Source organism: Theropithecus gelada, chromosome 17, assembly GCF_003255815.1.
Source record: "Theropithecus gelada isolate Dixy chromosome 17, Tgel_1.0, whole genome shotgun sequence".
NCBI lineage: Eukaryota > Metazoa > Chordata > Mammalia > Primates > Cercopithecidae > Theropithecus > Theropithecus gelada.
The window spans coordinates 12,938,372-12,958,380 of record NC_037685.1 but is presented as its reverse complement, the minus strand read 5'-3'; the positions used below and the strand labels follow the sequence as shown (position 1 = coordinate 12,958,380).

The window sequence follows — 20,009 nt, the reverse complement described above, 5'->3', positions numbered from 1 at the left end:
GGTAACTGGGAAAAGGATCTCTGAGTTGAAACTCAGAAACCAGGAGAAAGAATAGGACTTGTGTTTGAAATGGTTTTTTGAGGAATACTAGTCAGTACAGTACGATGCTGGAAATGAGACTGGTGTTTAGGGAAGAGGTCAGAGCTGAGAATGTTGATTTGGTATTCATCCCCTCTGAGATAGCAACTGAAACTGGGGAAATTATGGAACTCTGTGGAATTGCTGAGAAGCTCACCAATAAAGAGGTGACAGAAAATAATAGGTAGCGAAATCTAGGGCAGCTGCTAACACTTAGGGGTATGCAGAAAGGAGATGTAGAAGTTAGAAGGATAGATAACCAGAGAGAGACAAAGACCCAAGCGAATAATGTATTTCAGTTGGCAAATACTTTTTCTAAAGCCAGATATTATTTTATAACCAGACCTACAGTTTCTGTGACAATGACTCAGTCCTGCTGTTGTAGCACTAAAGGTGCCAGATATGAAGTAAACGACCATGGCCAAATAAAACTTTAATTACAAAGATAGGTGGCAGGGCCCACAGGGCTTAGTTTGCCTATCCTCGAGGCCAAGGGAGATGAAATTTTTAAGAAGAAGCCAGAAATGGAAGTGAAAAGGAATAACCAATAGTCTTGAAAACTGTAGAGAGGTCCAACAGCGTTACAACTGAGAAGTGGACCTTGCACTAGGGAATTACAAGAACGTTATGAGGTTATTTTTTAATATAACGGTAGCAGAAGCCATTACCCTGTCAAGTGCACAGACAAAAATTGGGGGAAAAATGAGTAAATTGCATATTATATCTACACGGTACCAACATCCCAAGATTTACATAACTGATTGAAATTTTAAATAGTCATCTGGGGTTATGGCCATCACAGTTGCTGCTCTATAGAGGCATTAGCAGTAGCAGAAGTAAAGGAAACAAGAAACAAGGCATCATCGAAGCATTAGTAAGCAAAATGGGACCCTGGAGAGCTATTTCTAATCTTGGAGTTCACCGTCCTTTGAGTCAAGCTTTATTTACTCATGAATGTTTCTCTCACTATCTGTCTTGATGTGCTAGGAAAATAGTCTGTTTGAACAACCGATATTCTGAAACCAAATGAAGTCAGAATATCAGTTGTACAAATATATTAGGAAGGGCGCGCCACATAGACCTTGATGTAACAAAGTCCTGAGTTTTAATTGACTGTGTGTGCAGCCACCATGAGGCGACCAAAGAGAAAAAAGCTAGTGTTGTTTTTAGAGAGTATTAACGTCATAGATGATTCCTATGTGTGTGGCTCCAGCTGAATCCCCCTATGCTCCAGGCACAGATAGCCAGAGGGATCCTTATCAAATGACACAGTTTTGTATCATGTCATCCTTCTGCTCAGTACCCTCCAATGACTTCCCTTCTCACCCAAAGCAAAACTGAAAAGCCTCTGTCACCCTCGAAGGCCCTCTGTACTCTGCATGACCTCCTCTGCCTCCTCTCTCTGTCCTCATCCAGTTCCCTGTATTGGTTCCAACCACAGCTTCCTTGCAGGTCCTCAGGCACAGGAAACATGTTCCTACCTTATCACCTTTGCACCTGTTATCTTCTCTGCCTGGAATGCCCCTCACCCCACAAACAAAACCCAGAAACCCTCACCTGCAAGCTTCTTTCGCTCAATTCCTTCAAGCCGTTGCTCAAGTATCTTCTTCTCCATGTGGCCTTTCCTGGCCACCATCTCAAAAATTGTCCAGCTGCCACTAAGCAACCCCATCTACTTTCCTGCTTCATTTTTCTATATGGCACTTGCTATCTGACATAGTATATCTTTTTCTTTTTTGTTAATGATCTGTATCTCTGCAGTGTGAGAGCAGGAATTTTAATCTGCCTTGTTCACTCTTGTTTCTCCAGTAGCCGGAAGACTGCTTGCTACCTCATAGGTGTTCAATAAATATCTGTTGACTAAATACATAAGCGATGTAAAGAAGTAGTAGTTTTATGTATTATCCAATATGTGTTCCGCCTCTGTAATGGTATTTTCAGTTTAGGTATGTGTAAAAAGAAAACTGCCTAATTTGAATAGTCCAGGAGATGGTGAGAGATTTAGAAGGAGTGTTATATAAGGGAATGAGTGAAGACGCAGTAAATTTACTGTCAGGGTAAAACAGAATGATGATTGACTACTAAGAGTCAGGCTGGGACTAAATGCTTTGCATATATTATCTTTACTCCTTAGAGCAGCAGTAGCAGGAGAAGAAACTGAAGATTCTCGGTGCAAAATCATTACCCAAGGTCAGATGCTTGCAAATGACAGGGCCAGAAGTCATCCCATGTTCCCTGAAGCCAGAGCCATGTTTTTATACTGAAGAAGCTTCATGACCCTCCTTTTTTGGAACAATTTCTGCCTAGAATGTGTTGGAGGAGGATTCTTCTACCCACTGATACTATGAATTTTCCCAAACATTCCTCCCCAAACATTCGTTTTTCCCTTTTCCCGCACTCCTCCTCTGCCCTCCTTTCTAGAATAAAGCAGCAGCTCTCCTGGAAACCGGGGTTTCTCTAACTGGGACACGTTTCAGCCTTGGCAAGGCGAACAATTAGGGCATCTGCAGGTAGCAGGGAGCCTGTCAGTGGCTAAAACAGGGAGAAAAGAGGCCCATCAGCCCTGTGGCCCCTGCCTGGGCAGCCACCTCACACCTTCCATCTATGTACGGCCCTCTCCCCTCCAGTTCTGGCATGTGGAGGTGAAGAGATTCAGTATCTGCTTCTGGGATTCATTCCTGTTAGGAAATGTTAGTCTGTAAGCTTTCGTGTATGTTCTTAGATTGTTGTGTTGTACACGTTTAATATTGCAACTTTTCCTTAGGAGTGGGTGCATAGGCAGGTTTACTTCAACAGAAATTAGAAGACTGGTCTTTAGATAGCACGCACGCTGGGGTGAGGGGAGGTGAGAATGAATTAGTGTCCCCTGTATCTGTGTCAGTCTACTGTTACACGAGGGGAGGACACAAGCAAAGTTTAAATGTCTCATGTGAGTTGAAGAGAAAAAACATGAAATAAACCTTTGAGTGACTATACGCCAGGGAGAACCCACCCATATGAGCATCCTATCAAGTCTCAGCTAAGGAAAAGAGCTGAAAAAGTGTTTGGCCAGCGCAGTGGCTCACACCTGTAATCCCAGCTACTTGGGAGGCCGAGGCAGGAGAATCACTTAAATCTGGAGGCGGAGGATGCAGTGAGCCAAGGTCGCACCACTGCACTCCAGCCTAGGTGACAGAGTGAGAATCCATCTGAAAAATAAGTAAATAAATAAATAAGTGTTGTTCATCATAACTAAATGTCACCTTAGGGCCCAAGAAGAACCTTAGCTGCGCAATACTGAAGGATCAAAGAAGATACGTCAGAAGCCGAAGCACCTGTAAATACATTTGAAAATTTTGAATTGAAAAGTAAATGATATAGAATGCAGTAGGTAGCTTTTATGTCACTAGAACAAGGTTGGCTCTTGGGAGGAGAATAAAGAAGAACGTTGTTAAAAGTACCTAGAACGTAAAGTATAATAAAAAAAAAAAAAAAAAAAAAAAAAAAAAATTAAAAAAGGAACAATGAATGCATGGGGTTTGATTCCAAAAAAAAAAAAAAAAAAAGTAAACAAATCTAATTTTGCAGACCTTAATTGGCTTTAATTTGATTCCAGAATCAGACAACAGTCTGGACCAGAAATGTTCAGAATGCTTCACCCTACTGCATGTGCAGATTATATTTATAGCCAGAGAAAAGGAGGTGACATACAGAAAATGGAAGTGAGGTACAGAGACAGCTCAATTGGTTAAAACGCAGCATATGCCTTAATTGAATCTGGTTTCAACAGTTGGCCACCTTTGATTGACCGAAACTCAGCTACTTGTTGCAAGAGAAGGTTACGGTCTGTTTCCACATCAAGTTAGGTTACAGTTCACTATGTACAGAAGAAACTCTATGCCAAACTTAAAACATGTATAGAGGCAGCTTTAGGCCAAACTTAATTCAGTTTAATATTGTTGTAGGCTGACTAATTGTAGTTGTACTTCATCTACATCATTGCTAGGAAATCTCTAGAAGGAGCTGGGAGAATAACCTGGTGCATTGACTTTTTATTGCTGCCCTACAACTCACCCTAAAATTTAGTAGAATAAAATAGCAAGTCTTGTCTTTTTTCTTTCTTTTCTTTTTCTTTTTCTTTTTCTTTTTTCTTTTCTTTCTTTCTTTTTCTTTCTTTTTGTTTTGCTGTTTTGTTTTGTTTTGTTTTGTTTTGTTTTGTTTTGTTTGAGACAGGATCTCTGTTGCTCAGGCCTGGAGTGCAGTGGTGCGATCATAGCTCACTGGAGCCTCAACCTCCTGGGCTCCAGTGATCCTCTCACCTCAGCCTCCCAAGTAGCTGGGACTACAGGCATGTGCCACCACACTCTGCTATTTTTTTAAATTTCTTGTAGAGGTGGGGTCTCACTACATTGTCTGGGCTGGTCTCAAACTCCTGGGCTCAAGCAGGCCTCCTGCCTCGGCCTCCTAAGATGCTGGGATTACAGTGGTGTGAGCCACTGCACCCCGCCTAAAACAGCAGGCATTTTATTTGCTCAAAATTCTGTGAGTCAGAAATGTGGCATGCGTTTAGCCAGAAAGTTTTTAAGCAGGTCTCACCTGGGGTCACTCATGGTGTAGTCATCTGGCGACTGTAATGTAACTGGTGGGTCTAAAATGGCTCACTGACATGGCTCGCAGTGGGATTGGCTGCCTGCTGAGCAGCATGTCTCTTATAGACTCTCCCGGGCTTCTTCACAAGGTGACTAGGTTCTAAAAACAGCGAGAGAAAAGGGGAAACCCAAGGTACAAGCTCTTTTCAAGCCTCTACTTGTGTCACATTTGCTAATGTCCCGTTGATCACATCAAGTCTTAGAGCCAAGCCCAGAGTCATTGTTGAGAAGTGGCCACATCAGGGCATGGATACAGACAGACATGATTTATTGGAGGGATCATTACAGTAACAATCTACCATAGGGGAGTATTTGAAAATCAAAGTAAATCAGTTGAACTTCAGATGTTGGGTTCTGAAATTTTCTCCCCAGGATTTTGACACATGGAATGAAACTCACATCGGATTCCAGAACACCTCCAACTCTGAGGAATGACACCTTTACCAGCAGTGGCTGCGTTACCCAAAACTGTCTGATCCCTTTTTCATTAAAGAGCAATAAAATCTTCAGTGTAAATTTTGTTCAGGTGTTTATAGATCACCTCCTGTTCTCTTACTTACAGAAGCTGATATTTTTTTGTTTCTGGTGTCCAGGTAACTTTCTTTGGTCTTTAAATGGGCACCCCAGAGAATCAGTCCTTCCTAAATGGGCTGAGATGCTCAAAGACTGATGGAGGTTAACTAGGGTTGATGTCCCTATTCTACATTTAATAAAAATAGAGTGGAATTATGCAAGTATGTAGATAAGCTAATCATCTGACCTAATCAGCAATGCAGATTTTGAAAAGCCTTTCTAATTACTTCCTCAGCTTGGCTGAAGGTATGGGTAAAAAGAGTTTCGCAGCATGATGGTAGCAGATGTATTTCATAATATTTATTGAAAATATTGGAAAGAAATCCTCAATTATGCTCCTGAAAAGTACATCAAAAAGATATCATATTTAACATATTTTAAACTTTCATTAAGATATAAACATAACATAATTAGACGATCATGTAACAACTCTCACGCAAGGTTTTGGAATCTTTCATACAATTAGACTTTAACTTTCAGAGCCAGATTGCTCATGGTTAACTGCCTCTATCTTCCTTGAGTTGTATTATTTACTATAAGAGCTCTAGTTGTCTTAGACAAAATGGGACTATCAGAATATTTTCTTTTTTCTTGGCTGTTTGCAAATTTGGTACCTTGGCAAAGGCGTCGTAGTGCATGATGTTTCAACAACTTTAAATGTTAAATTGTTGACATTTACAGGTATATGCAGCACCACACAATACGTGATTTGGAAGCTTAGATAGATCTGATATTCATTTTTCTTGGCTGGCTTTGAATAGTTGGAATGACTGTTAAATGAATCATTCTAGAACAGGATTGCCCCCAAAGAAGCTATCTATGAATTCCTAACTGAATTCATATTATTACACAAAGTCATTCCTGGATCCTACGTTCTTTTAGTGTTGGTTGTTCATCTTGACCTTCCATTCTGTCAGCTGCTCATTATCTTTCCAGTACCTTCCTTTTAATATAAGTTAGCCCAAGCCAATTTCTGTTGCCTACAGCCAAAATAAATCTTAAGTGATATGGTTCCTTCAAGTGCCCTTCCAATGACTGAGTAGTTAAGCTCCCTATTACCAGATGGTGATGGAACTGGTTGCTTTGCCCCACGGTTTCTCCAACATCCCTCTTCTAGTGGAACTCCTCCAGAGATCAGATGGCAAATTAACAGTCTTTTTGTCTCATAGCTGGTGGTACAAAGAAAATATTCAAAAGCTCTTAATGAATATTATTGCCTAATTCCTAACATTTGAGGAGGTAGAGAGTCATATGACAGTTAATTGTTGTTTGTTGTTGTTGTTGTTGTTGTTTTGTAAGACAAGGCCAGAAAATATGGATAATCTGGTGTGTGACAATTTCCTTGTTAGCAATGTTGAAATGAGAGCATAGTTGCATAGGAGCTGAAGGTCATAAACTGTGACACCTTTATATGTCCAAACTCTTAAATCTCTAGATCAGTTCCTCAACCTGGGTACTTCTGCCATTTTGAACTGGTTCATTCTTTGCTGTGAGGGGCTGACTGTCCTGTGCATGGTGGAATGTCTAGCAATATCCTTAGCCTCTGCCAACTAGATGCCAGTAGCACCGTCCCTGCCCCCCACCGCAAGTTGTGACAAACAGTAATGTCTCTGCATGTTGCCAGGTGTCTCTTGGGAGGCAAATTTGCCCTTGGTTGAGGACCATACTTTATATTATTTGAATTATCTTCTTTTAAATTTAGTATTTACCAAACACTTCCATTGTGCAAAGCACATTTTGGTATATTTATAGGCAGGATGTGTGTCAAATACACGGGTGCACACGAGGTTGACTAGATGTAAGTTCTTTCCTAACCAAGTGTAGTTAGAAATGTAATGAAATATGTTGAAACTGTCTAGATATAGTTTTTCTAGCCAGACTGTAAATAGTAGACACAATCATCTGAAGTTGCCATTTAGTGGGTAAAAATGGTGCATTCTCAGCAATTCCACGTGGTTCAATGTAATGTATGATATACAGTAACCAAAAAAAGTGATTTGAGACAAAAAAAAATGAAATTATGAAATGTACCCAAATGTCATTGTGACCATGATTTCACTTGCATTTTGCCTTCCCCCACAAGCAGTGGTGGTTTTAGAACTCTTAGGCAGCCATACATTTAACAGTGTGGGTGTGTAGCTCATGTGGTACTTTTCATTGAAAAGATATGCCTAGTTTGTGCTCGAAGCGAGGGCTGATAGAAATTCTGGGCAGTGGTTGCTAAATCTATTCATAGGGAAAAGGGGGTGGAAATGAAATCTAATTTTTAAAACTATGTGTTAAGGTATGTTGACAGCAACCCAAGGATCTGATAGTCTTGGCCATCAGGGGTCAGAACATTGTGCCATTTCCTGCTTTGGCAAATTCACGGTGGGAGAAGAATCATATCTGGAAGTGGCTTTTTGAAAAATAAAATCAGGAGAGAGTTCAGGAGCACTGTTAGCACATATAAACAAGATTTCTACAATGCTACCACTTCTGCCATTTTTATGCCTTCAAATCCCACCTTATAGTCGTAATGAACTTGGAAACAGTGATTCACTGAAGCAAGAAAAGTATGTATACTTTCTTTTAGTCATGCAAACCCTGTTCTTCTTTTATCTTATTATGAGAGCTATAAGCAACTAATATCTCCTTTCCGCATGCTCTCTACCTTCCAGGGAGAGTGCTAATGAGCAGTGAAATGGCTAGAGCTCTGGCAGCGGAAGCAAGGAGGAGGAGAAACCAGAGGGTTGAACAGTGGCTCAGGAGCTACGTAATCAGCTTTTGACCACTCAGGAGTTGGTAATATTGTGGATTTTGTAGTTTCTATTCTATAATCATACCCTGAAACTCTAGAGAGCTGGTATAGGTTTTGTAAATCCAATGAAGGGGAAAAGAATAAGTACTCAGAACATAAAATGTGGAGCTTTCAGTAATTCCTGTGATGTCTAAAGAATTCCGTTTGCTTGATATGCACAGAAGAGAAGTTCCATGCTTGATGTTGGTCCAGGACAAGGTTAACTTTCTGCGCACTGATTTTAATTCATTATATATGCCTTTTCTCCCCAGCACAAATGGACCCCCGAGGCCTATCTCCCAGACAAAGTAAAAGTGACAGTGATGATGATGACCTGCCAAATGTGACCTTAGATAGCGTTAATGAAACTGGATCTACGGCCCTTTCCATAGCCAGAGCAGTACAAGAGTAAGTATCACATTCACAGGATGAAATAAGAATTGCCAAGGTGTTCAATGGATAATGGAAACTGCAGCGTCTCCTGTCCCCCAGCCGTGTCATTCTAGCTGTGAACTGGCATGAATGTCAGCAGCTTTTCATTCAGCTGAATGCTCTTTGGGAGATTAGGGCAGTGAATGGAGTGTTTTAAAGAGTTGGAAATTCATGCTTTGATGAGATATAAGACCTCTGTGCATCTTTTCTAATACCTCCTGCACCCTTCTGAACTCTGCAAAAAAAAAAAAGTTGTTCTTTTTGAACGTCACTACTTGATTATCATCATCATTATTACACAAAGTCAAGGGAAATATGGCAAGTATTGTTATCTTGTTTTGATAGGAAATGACAGAATAGCTTTTTAGACGATTTAAATTTGGAAGGTAATATGTTCATCCTTTGAAAAATAGAACTCATATATGATTTTTAAATGAATCTTTTCTCTCTCCTTTTACCTGGACCATAGGGTTAGATTTCAGCCCTCGTTTATTGAAAATAGCTGCTTTTCTATCAGTCAACTTTGTACCTAGAATTGAACCTAAACGATTGAAAAAAAAAATCCGTGTATTTTTTTCATAGAATGATTTTTTCAGCTTCATTGATGTCTAATTGACACATTAAACTTTATATATTTAAAGTATATGTGCTGATTTAACATACATGTACATAATGAAATGTTTACCACAATTAATACATTCATCACCTTACATAGTTGTCTTTTTTGTGTGTGAGAATGCAGAAGTTCTACACTCTTAGCAAATTTCAAATTTCAGGTATACAGTACAGTATTGTTAACTGTAGTCACCTTGCTGTATATTAGGTCCTCAGAATTTATTCTTCTTCGATCTGCAAATTTGTACCCTTTGACCAGTATCTCCTCTTTTCTCTGACACCCCAGCCTCTGGCAGCCACCATTCCTCTCTGTTTATGAATTCAACTTTTTAAAAAATCTTCCACATATAAGTGGTGTCATACAATATGTGTCTTCTAAAGAGTAATTTTTAATAACATAATATTGAAGATGAGGAGGATTTAAATAGCCACTGTTATTGCTGACACACTTGTTAATGAACAGTTCACTCAAAATTATCTTAGTTACCTTTACGTCTCTTCTATCAGTTTATTTTCCCCAAATGTTGATTAAATACCTACTTTGTTTTATTCATTAGGCTTTGACATTAAAAAAATAATGAAAGAGAGCCTTGGTATTGCATTTCAGAATTCACAGCATAAGTGTATGTCTGTATGTATATAAAATGAATAATATATCTATGTTATAGAGATAATATGTATTATATGTTGATATTGTATATGAATATACATATAATACATCAGAGAAAACAAGATATAATGGATCTAAAATGAAATGTGGAGTCAGATCTGGATATAAATTTCCATGCAAGCTCTTAATAGCTGTGTGACTTCTGGCAAGTTATTTAATCACTCTGAGATGAGAAGAAAATCAGAATGGTTACCTGACAGGACTATTGAGAAGGTTTTGATATAGCTATGAGGTATGAAAAGTAAGTCACAAAGTTTGGTATATAGAAAGCTTCAGTTATTGGTGAAATTAATATTATTAGTGATAATAATAGTAATTAGTAATAATAGTACTAGTAGTAATAGTACTAGTGCAGTAGTTTAATTTATAACTACAAGGAAATATAAGTACAGCAGGTGTCATTATTCTGATTTTATAAATGAAGAGACTAAGGATCAGAGGTTAATGACTTTTCTAGTCACATAATAAATGGTAACAAGACAAAGTTTAGAACTTTCAGCTCCAAAAACATCTTTTTCTAGAGTGCCTATAAATCTGTTACCAGTAGTATTATTCTACTTGAGCACTTACAAAAACATTGTTTTTACGCCTGTAATCGTAGCACTTTGGGAGACCAAGGCAGGAAGATCATGAGGTCAGGTGTTCAAGGCCAGCCTAGCCAACATAGTGAAACCCCATCTCTACTAAAAATACAAAAATTAGCTGGGCGTGGTGGTGGGCGCCTGTAACCCCACCTACTCAGGAGACTGAGGCATGAGAATCGCTTGAACCTGGGAGGTAGAGGTTGCAAGTCAGCTGAGATCACACCACTGTACTCCAACCTGGGCAACAGAGTGAGATTCCTTCTAAAAAAAAAAAAAAAGAAAAGAAAAAGAAAAAAAATGTTTATCTCCTACTTGTTTTGGTCAAATAACTTAGTTTCTCCAAAGCAAATGTTAACTTGAGCCAGCACAGACACTGAATCCAAGAGATTGCTGAGATCTTCCTCATCCCTGACTCACCACAGTCAGCACAGTGATTCTGATTTTGTGTGAGCTAAATCCTAAAATTGAGGAGTCTGTGTTCTCATCTGTGTATTTAGACTAAATGATGATAAGTTTCAATTCTGATATGAGTACGTTTCACAGACATTTTAATCACATTGTTTTCCTGCATCATTCTAATGTGTATTTAATTTGTGTGTGTGTGTGAGAGATGTGTGTGTGTGTGTCTTTATAAATATATGCATTTCTTGTAAATTAAACTTTAAAGTTTGAAACTGTGGTGACTAAAATCTAAAGTATGCTTACGGCCGGGCACGGTGGCTCACACCTGTAATCCCAGAACTTTGGGAGGCTGAGGCGGGTGGATCACGAGGTCAGGAGATCAAGACCATCCTGGCCTAAATAAATAAATAAATAAATAAAGTAAAATAAAATTAAAAAGTATATTTACTCCATTTAGGGCTTATATAGCAAATAATTATACTGACTTCTTAAATATAACTCTTTTTGTGCTTTTAATAGTATGTGCTTATTATATATTAGTATATTTAAATGTGTAACTATTTAATAGAAACCTCAGGAACTGGAGCTTAATTTTCAACATAACCTTTCTGATTTGCTTTTATTTTTTTCTTCTTCTTCTCGCTCTGTCACCCATGCTGGAGTGCAGTAGCACCATCTCGGATCACTACTCCGCTTCCCAGGTTCAAGTGATTCTCCTGCCTCAGCCCCTCAAGTAGCTAGGATTAAAGGTGCCTGCCACCATGCCCAGCTAATTTTTGTGTTTTTTGTAGAAACAGGGTTTCACCATGTCGGCCAGTTGGACTCGAACTCTTCACCTTAAGTGATCCGCTCGCCTCAGCCTCCCAAAGTGCTAGGATTACAGGCGTGAGCCTCCGCGCCCAGCCTCCACATTTTCAAGTCGCAGTATTTTATGTAATTGTGCAAATGCGTGTCTTATTATTATTACAAAAGTTGCATGTGTATCATGGGAGGTGCCAGATTCATTATACATGTCAGTGTTTTCATTAAACGATTTAGTAAAGAATACACTGAGCTAACAACTGGGAAGTCCTAGAATGCCAGGACCCATTGATAGTTAATGAGTCATCATTCAAGACTGAATGTGCATGTGTAAACACTGGGAAGTGTGTGATGAGGCAAAAAGAATGTTCCGCAGAACCCTCTTAAATGTAGATACATAAATCTTTGAAAACTAATAGTAATATATTAAAATTTTATTCTGAAATGAATATATAATAGTTACAGATTTTTGAAAAAATTCTTTTTTTTTTTTTTTTTTTTTTTTTTGAGACGGAGTCTTGCTCTGTCGCCCAGGCTGGAGTGCAGTGGCCGGATCTCAGCTCACTGCAAGCTCCGCCTCCCGGGTTTACGCCATTCTCCTGTCTCAGCCTCCCGAGTAGCTGGGACTACAGGCGCCCGCCACCTCGCCCGGCTAGTTTTTTGTATTTTTTAGTAGAGACGGGGTTTCACCGTGTTAGCCAGGATGGTCTCGATCTCCTGACCTCGTGATCCGCCCGTCTCGGCCTCCCAAAATGCTGGGATTACAGGCTTGAGCCACCGCGCCCGGCCAAAAATTCTTTACATAGGTCAAATGGCAAGTGTTGAGGGAAGTCAATATATTTTAAAATTTTATTAAATATAAAAATTTTTTTAATTCTCTACATAGGTTTACCCAAAGTTAACTTTCAGTGTGCACAATTATGAACTTCTCTTTCTGCTTTTCTGTTAGTTTATCCTTTATTAATTAATCAATATGACTATTTCACCATTAATTTCTCTTTCCTCTTTTTCTGTTTGTCTTTCGTATTTTTTTGACTTCTGTACACTCAAAGGCTGTAAACAACAACAAAAACATCCCCAAACATTTCATTATAATATGATCAATAAACTTAATGTATTAAATAACAAAAGGATAAAATATCAGATTAGCATGTAAAAAAATGAAAACATTTCAGAGGACATCTGTGGATCTCTCTGTTTCCTGTACTTAAAGAGCTTTTCTAAGAGAGTTAGGTTGAGAAGGATGGCTGCAGGTAGGGAGGTGATAAAATCAAAAGTTTTCTATATATTAGAGGCAGCACATTTTAGAAACCCTGGGCAACTAATTCACATTTGTCTTTACAATTAAAGATCAAAGGAGCCATGGTCTAAAAAGGATTCAAACATTTGCCTCTTATTTCCTTGGCCATCAGTAGAGTGTCAGGTAAGGGAAAGGGGAAAATGAGAAAGGAAAGGGATATGAAGGAAGATTGACACCAGAGAGGGTGAAATTGCCTTGCCCTGGGCCAGCCTTTCTGCTGTAGGCCTCTGGCAAGATGCTAAACCACAGGTAAATATCTCTAACTGAAATGCTTCTTGTCTCCTTCCCCATTCTTGCTCCTAGTCTTGCCTCATGCAATAACTGTTCAAGCTTAGGTTTTTAATTTGGTGCCTTACTTTGTTGACATTAGTGTATTTATATAGCATGAACATTCCTGAGCTAGTAAATTATTTTTCTTAAATGTCTGGTGTTGTGTGTTTTACTGGTTTTTAAAATGAACTTTAAAAAATGTTCCCGTTGATTTCATATGCAGAAATTGTTAAGCAAGATGCATCTACCCACCCCATCCACCACTGCAAATATTCAAATATGCCTGCATTCAAATGAAAAAGACCACTGCTTAGTGGCTACAGCGGCAATCTGAATCGACCTCTGTTTGCACAGATTTATGTAGTGAGTCTACAAACTGTATGCGTGAACTGATCATTTCAGCCATTTTCATTAATTAACTTGACTCATTTATCCACTCAGGATCAGTAAATTTAGATAAATTGGAAGAAGCAGCCACAAAGAGACCCACAGTCGGGCTCTGCATTTTTTCTATTTCAATTGTATAGATACCGTCCAAGTCAAAAATCATGTATTCAGTGATTCTGACAAAGACAATTTCCTGCAGATTTTAGAACATCTGTTTTGTTTTGGTCTTTTTTCCCCCCTCCTTGATGATAAAATAGGGTGAGGTCATTACCCTTAACAACTTGACAAACATAATTATGAAATAAGTGTTTGGAGAAAGAGAGGTAAAGGCACATGATAAGAGCAAATGATTATATTTAACTCTAATCCTAGAAAAAATAATGATGTCTTTTAAATAGGTAAATCTAAAGCCTCTGATTTTTGCTCCCCTTTTTCTTCTTTCTAATTCCAAACATTCATAATGTTCATTTATTGATGCAAGTAGAAGAATCAAGTTCCACCAAACTCCAGCTAATAACATCTGAGAGAGAGCACTCCCTGGAGGAATTTCTGTTTTACTAGGAACAAGCTAAGGGATGTGGGTATAATTTCAGTAAGACTGCAGAGGGGAAGCATGGGGTGAAATGTGGAGGAAAAGATACAAGATGCTAAGGAGATATGCCTGTTTCCCAGAATTAGTCCTTTCAGAACTGGTGAATTGCATGTTGCTGTTTAAGTTACTCTGTATCTGAGTAGTAGTCTACTCTCTGATTTTGATTATAGTGCTCAATTGATAGTGGTGGTAATCAGGGATGTTAGCCTCCCAGATAACTGCACCTGTGAAAAGGGTATTCTTTTTAAATGGTTCATTGTCAATTACATTTAAGCTAATTAAAACACTTCCCTGTCGTTCTCTCCCTGTTTTTATTATTATATGGCTTATATGAAGTGCTCATCGTCTTAAAGAAAAACTAGCGAATTTCTGGAAATGTGTAGTCTTATCTTTGGTACTTTTTCACATAAATGCTCTTTGAAAGAACAGATATGGTAGCAAGTTAGATATCGTATTGCTTCCTCAGACTTCTCTTATTGCTAGTTTGAATGTTATGATTTTGGTTTTGTTTTTGTTTTTGTTTTTGTTTCTCTGAGGTGGAATTTCAATCTTATCACCCAGGCTGGATTGCAATGGCACGATCTCTGCTCACTGCAACCTCCGCCTCCTGGGTTCAAGCAATTCTCCTGCCTCAGCCCCTCGAGTAGCTGGGATTAACAAGCATGAGCCACCACGCCCAGCTAATTTTTGTATTTTTAGTAGATGGGGTTTTACCACGTTGGCCAGGTTAGTCTCGAACTCCTGGCCTCAGGTGACATACCCACCTCGGCCTCCCAAAGCATTGGGATTACAGGTGTGAGCCACCATGCCTGGCCATGATTCTTAATTTAGAAAACTGTATTTAACAATCGAAGAAAGTTAGAATCTAAGGTGGTTTTTTAAATTATTATTTATTTGTCTTGTTTTAAACTCCTTGCACAGTTACTTAACACCCCTCCTGTTTTTCTTAATCTCCTCATGTATGATGGCGTTAAGGTCTTTTAAATCACAGTAGAGAATAGTAGAAGAGATGAGGAATAAAGGGAAAACAAGAACTGTTACTGAGAGGCAACTTTTTGGCAGATTCTATGAAAACTCATGTAATTTTCATGTAATTTGCCCCACGATACTGTCTGTATCCTACAGATAAGATAAAGAAACGGAGGCCTGGAGAGGTTTCTGGTTTCCCCAGACGTCTCAGAGGTTTTCTTTTTTTTTTTTTTTTGCAAGTTCATATTCAGTCCCAAGGTTGTGTAACTACAGACCTACATTCCTTTATAAGGGGAAGCTCCCTTCCTGTGTTTTCATGTTGTGCCTTTAAAATCTCTAAAGCAGCTGGGTGCTGTGGCGCACACCTGTGTTTCCAGCTACTCAAGGCTGAGACAGGAGGATCAGTTGAGCCCAGGAGTTCAAGACCAGCCTGTGCAACACAGTGGGACCCCTCCTCAAAAAAGGAAGAAAGGGCTGGGCGCAGTGGCTCACGCCTGTACTTCCAGCACTTTGGGAAGCCAAGGTGGTTGGATCACCTGAGGTCAGGAGTTTGAAACCAGCCTGGCCAACATGGTGAAACCCCATCTCTACTAAAAATACAAAAATTAGCCGGGCATGGCGGCAGGTGCCTATAATCGCAGCAACTCAAGAGGCTGAGGCAGGAGAATCGCTTGGACCCGAGAGGCGGAGGTTTCAGTGAGCCGAGATCATGCACTCCAGCCTGGGCAACAAGAGTGAGACTCCGTCTCAAAAAAAAAAAGAAAAAGAGAAAAAAAATGGCAGGGTACAGTGGGTCATGCCTATAATCCCAACATTTTGAGAGGCCAAGGCGGTATATTACTTGAGATCAGTAGTTGAAGACCAGCCTTTCTCTGGTGAAACCTCATCTCTACAAAAATATGAAAATTAGCTGGGCTTGGTGGTGGGCACCTGTAATTCCAGCTGCCGGGAAGGCTGAGGCACAAGAATCACTTGAATCCAGGAGGTGGAGGTTGCAGTGAGCCAAGATCGTGCCCCTGCACTCCAGCCTGGACAACAGAGCAAGACTCCATCTCAAAAAGAAGAAAAAAAACTTTATGCCTTAACTATATTAAATTAGCAGAATTTTTTAGCTTTGGACACCAATACACATACAAGTTGCGTAAAACAATTGCAGTCTTTTCCCTCCCTCCCTCCCTCCCTCCCTCCCTCCCTCCTTCCTTCCTTCCTTCCTTCCTTCCTTCCTTCCTTCCTTCCTTCCTTCCTTCCGTGCCTCTGTCGCCCAGGTTACAGTGCAGTGGCGTGATCTTAGATCACTGCAAACTCCTGGGCTCGAGCATTTCTCCCACCTCAGACTTCGAGTAGCCGAGACTACACGTGTGTGCCATGACGCCAGCTAATTTTTGTATATTTAGTAGAGACAGAGTTTCGCCATGTTCCTCAGGCTGATGTTGAACTCCTGGGCTCAAGTGACCCTCCTGCCTCGGTCTCCCAAAATGTTGGGATTGTAGGCATGAGCCACTACGCCCAACATTAATTTTAAAACTTCTGATCTTCAAACACATTGTTACTTTAATATAATTTGGTTTAAGGAGAAATAATTATATTAAATACATTCTCTGATACATAAAAAAAGAATTCAGCTATAAATCTCAACATTACATTGAAATGTAAAGAAATGAAATGTAAAATATTAGAGTGCTTTTGAATAAACTTTACTATTACTAATATTCAAAGAAAATCTTGGGAAAAAGTCTTAGAGTTAAAAGGGTACTGAGTCAACTTATTTTGTACCCTTTGATGGAAAGACTTGAGAATGTTTGGGCCATGTCTCTTCTCCGCTGACAAGAATTAAGTCAGCTGCATTGATTGTGTTCTGAGACAAAGCCCAAGAAAGCTCACATATTTGGTTTCTAATTTCAGTGTTAAATTATTTCAATTTTGCTCTTAGATGCTTCCCATAATCCTGGCACATTAAAAGATGCTTCATTTTTATTTAACAAGCCTAGTAGTTTTGAGACACCTTTAAATCCTCGCTTCAGTGACTATGAAGGAAAGACTCTTTGACTCAGGTATTTAGGTGGAAGTCAGCTCTCTGTTAGTGACTGAATATCGTGCCTGTTGTGGTGCTGCTGGTGGGCGTATCAGGGGGCATTCATTCTTGCCAGGGGAGATAAATGCTGTTAGGCTGCTCTTTTTTGAAGGAGGTCAGAAAAAGTTTTGATTGATTGTGAATGACTGTAGATAAAACCTAAAGTATATGCTTTGCCATTATCAGTCCACCAGTCTTCTAAGCTTCAAAAAATTAAAAATAGTGACCACTTAGTAACCCAGTCCGTGGGTATTTAGGAGCCAGATGGAGACCATATGCCCATACATATTCCTTTTTATCTGCTGTGGTGGGACCGTGTTGGTCCCTCTTCAATTAAAAAAAAAAAAAAAAAAGCATAATGAAGTTTGGCTATTCATTTAATACTTGAATTGTTTCATGAATTGCCAACACGAAGTCATATATTCTTTCAAAGAGTGATTAATTCATTTATTCAACTCTTTGTTACATGCTGGAGATACAGAATGAATGACTCATAGTTCTGACCCTGAGGAGCTCAGAGTCAAACTTTATGGGATGAACTAAAGTCTAATGGGATAAAAACATTAAGTGCTACCATGAGAACAGAGGGGGTGACATGTAACTCTGATTGGAAAAGGTAAGCGCACTGGCATGTGGAGGAGTGTATAAGGTCATAATGACTGGTGCACAAGTGAGTGAGGAGGCGAGATGGAGATGCAGCTGCTTGGAGGGGTAGGTCAGGATTGGATCAGGAAGGATGAGTTTATTCTTTAGACAATACGAACCCAACCCACTGGTGGTTTTTAAGTGGAAATGGCATGATCAACTTTGTGTTCTACAGATACTCATCTTAAGGAAACTGGGTATGGTTATACAGATTGAGGACTGTATACCTGAAAGTGTGCTATTTACATCATCTTGGAGATGACTAGTGTTACTTAGGTGTCCACAACCTCCAAAATTGGACACAGGGATTTATGGTACAACGCATGTGTATGTATGTGTACACGTGTTTGTGCATGCGTGCGTGTGTGTGTGTGTGTGACTCTCCAGTATGTTGGGCTGCTCAGAGGGCAAATAACATGTCCTAGCCTTCTTTGTATCTCCAGAGCTAGTACTGTATCCGTCAGACACTGCTTTTAAACACTAGAAAAGCATTGGATAAAATAGACAAAAATCACTGATCTCGTGGTGCTTAATATTCTAGTGGAGGGGGTGGGAGGAGAGAGACAGTAAGCATATGATTCTATAATAAGCATATGATTCTTCTGTCCCTGGAGAAGGTAAGTGCTGTGGTGGTGGAGCAGGAAGGATGTGGGGACTGGGCAGTGTGGAGGTGGTAGGCAGGGTTTGCTATTTCATAAGCGGTGTTCGGAGAAGAACTCTGATAAGATTACATTTTAGGAGAGACTTGAAAGTGTAGGAGGTCAAACCACATGGACAGCTAAAGGAAGAGCATTCCAGGCAGAAGGAATAACAAGTGCAGAGGCCCTGAGGTGGGAGCTTTCTGCAATGAGTAAATGAACAGTTTCACTGACCAACTGAAGAAGATTCATTATAATTCCTTAAACTTACAGAAGAAACTGAACTTCATAGAGGCCAGCTGAATAGTCTAGCATCAAATCCTTAGGGAGAAGTCAGACCTGAATCTCTTCATCTACTCTTGCTTTTTCCTCTTGTTGTTATAAAAATTCTGTTTTTTTAAAGGAATCTGTAAATACTTGTTTAACCAAAACCAAACAAACAAAAAACCATGCAGAGCAAATTTTTCTTTCAAAACCTTTGTTTGCTTTGTACTTCTTTTAGGCATAGGTTCTTGAAATCTAGTTATATACATATATAGATATTTGTTCTGAGAAATATTTTAATTGTTTACCAAAAACAATAAAATGTCCATATTAGTGTACATGTTACTTTTGGTTATCATACCAATTTGTATTTGAATCAGTTTATTCCTTCAAAGTGATTTTATGCTGGTACATACCTGTATATCCCATGGAATATTATGGAGCCATAAAAAAGAATGAAATTGTGTCTGCTGCAGCAACATGGATGCAGCTGGAGGCCATTATCCTAAGCTAATTAACCCAGAAACAGAAAAACAAATACCACATGTTCTCACTTATAAGTGGGAGCTACATAGTGGGTACTCATGGACATAAAGATGGCAACAATAGACACAGGGAACTACTAGAGGGGGAGGGAGGGCAAGGGTTGGAAAATTAACTCTTGGGTACTATGCTTACTAGTTGGGTGACGGGATCAATTGTACCCAAACCTCAGCATCACACAATATACCCAGGTAACACATCTGCACATTGTCGCCCGTAAATCTGAAATAAAGGTTGAAATTATAGAAACAAAATAATAATAATTAAAATTAAAAGGTGATTTTTTGAAGAACATCTTATTTTTCTCTTCAATAATGTGTTAAATATCTCCCAAAAATAACTATTACACTGGAAAGTTTTAATATATGACTAGTGTCTTCTAGCAGTCATTAAGTACTTTTTTCCCTAAAAGTTGATGCAACTTTAGTGCCAAGTGACAATTTATCCTGATTTTTTTATGCATGAATCTTCTTGATCATTAAAAGATGTGTATGAAAGCTACTACACAGATGTTGCTATTTTGAAAGTGATTTATGTCTCTCATTTTTATGGTTGACATTTTATACTCTACGCATAATGCTAAACAATCAGTTTGACAGACACTCCCCTGCTAAATCAAATGTCTTCTGATATAGGTATAAACAGACTTTTTTTTTAAGCCTACCTAACAACTTGGAAACTATTGGGTTGAGTGTTGATTTATTGTTTAAACTGCCATGCCTCATTCTAAAGTGAATTTATTACTTCTTGGTCATCAATTTGAAAAAT

The 20,009-nt window shown here is 39.1% G+C and overlaps 1 protein-coding gene across 3 annotated transcripts in view; it reads left to right on the top strand.

Moving 5' to 3' along the window:
• Positions 1-20,009, top strand: part of KLF12 (Kruppel like factor 12) — a 449,435-nt gene that overhangs the window by 314,012 nt on the left and 115,414 nt on the right. For all 3 annotated transcript variants that reach the window (XM_025364468.1, XM_025364466.1, XM_025364469.1), the window contains one exon: positions 8,331-8,466. In XM_025364468.1, the coding sequence (XP_025220253.1) occupies positions 8,331-8,466 (136 nt within the window). The remainder of the gene's footprint in view (positions 1-8,330; positions 8,467-20,009) is intronic.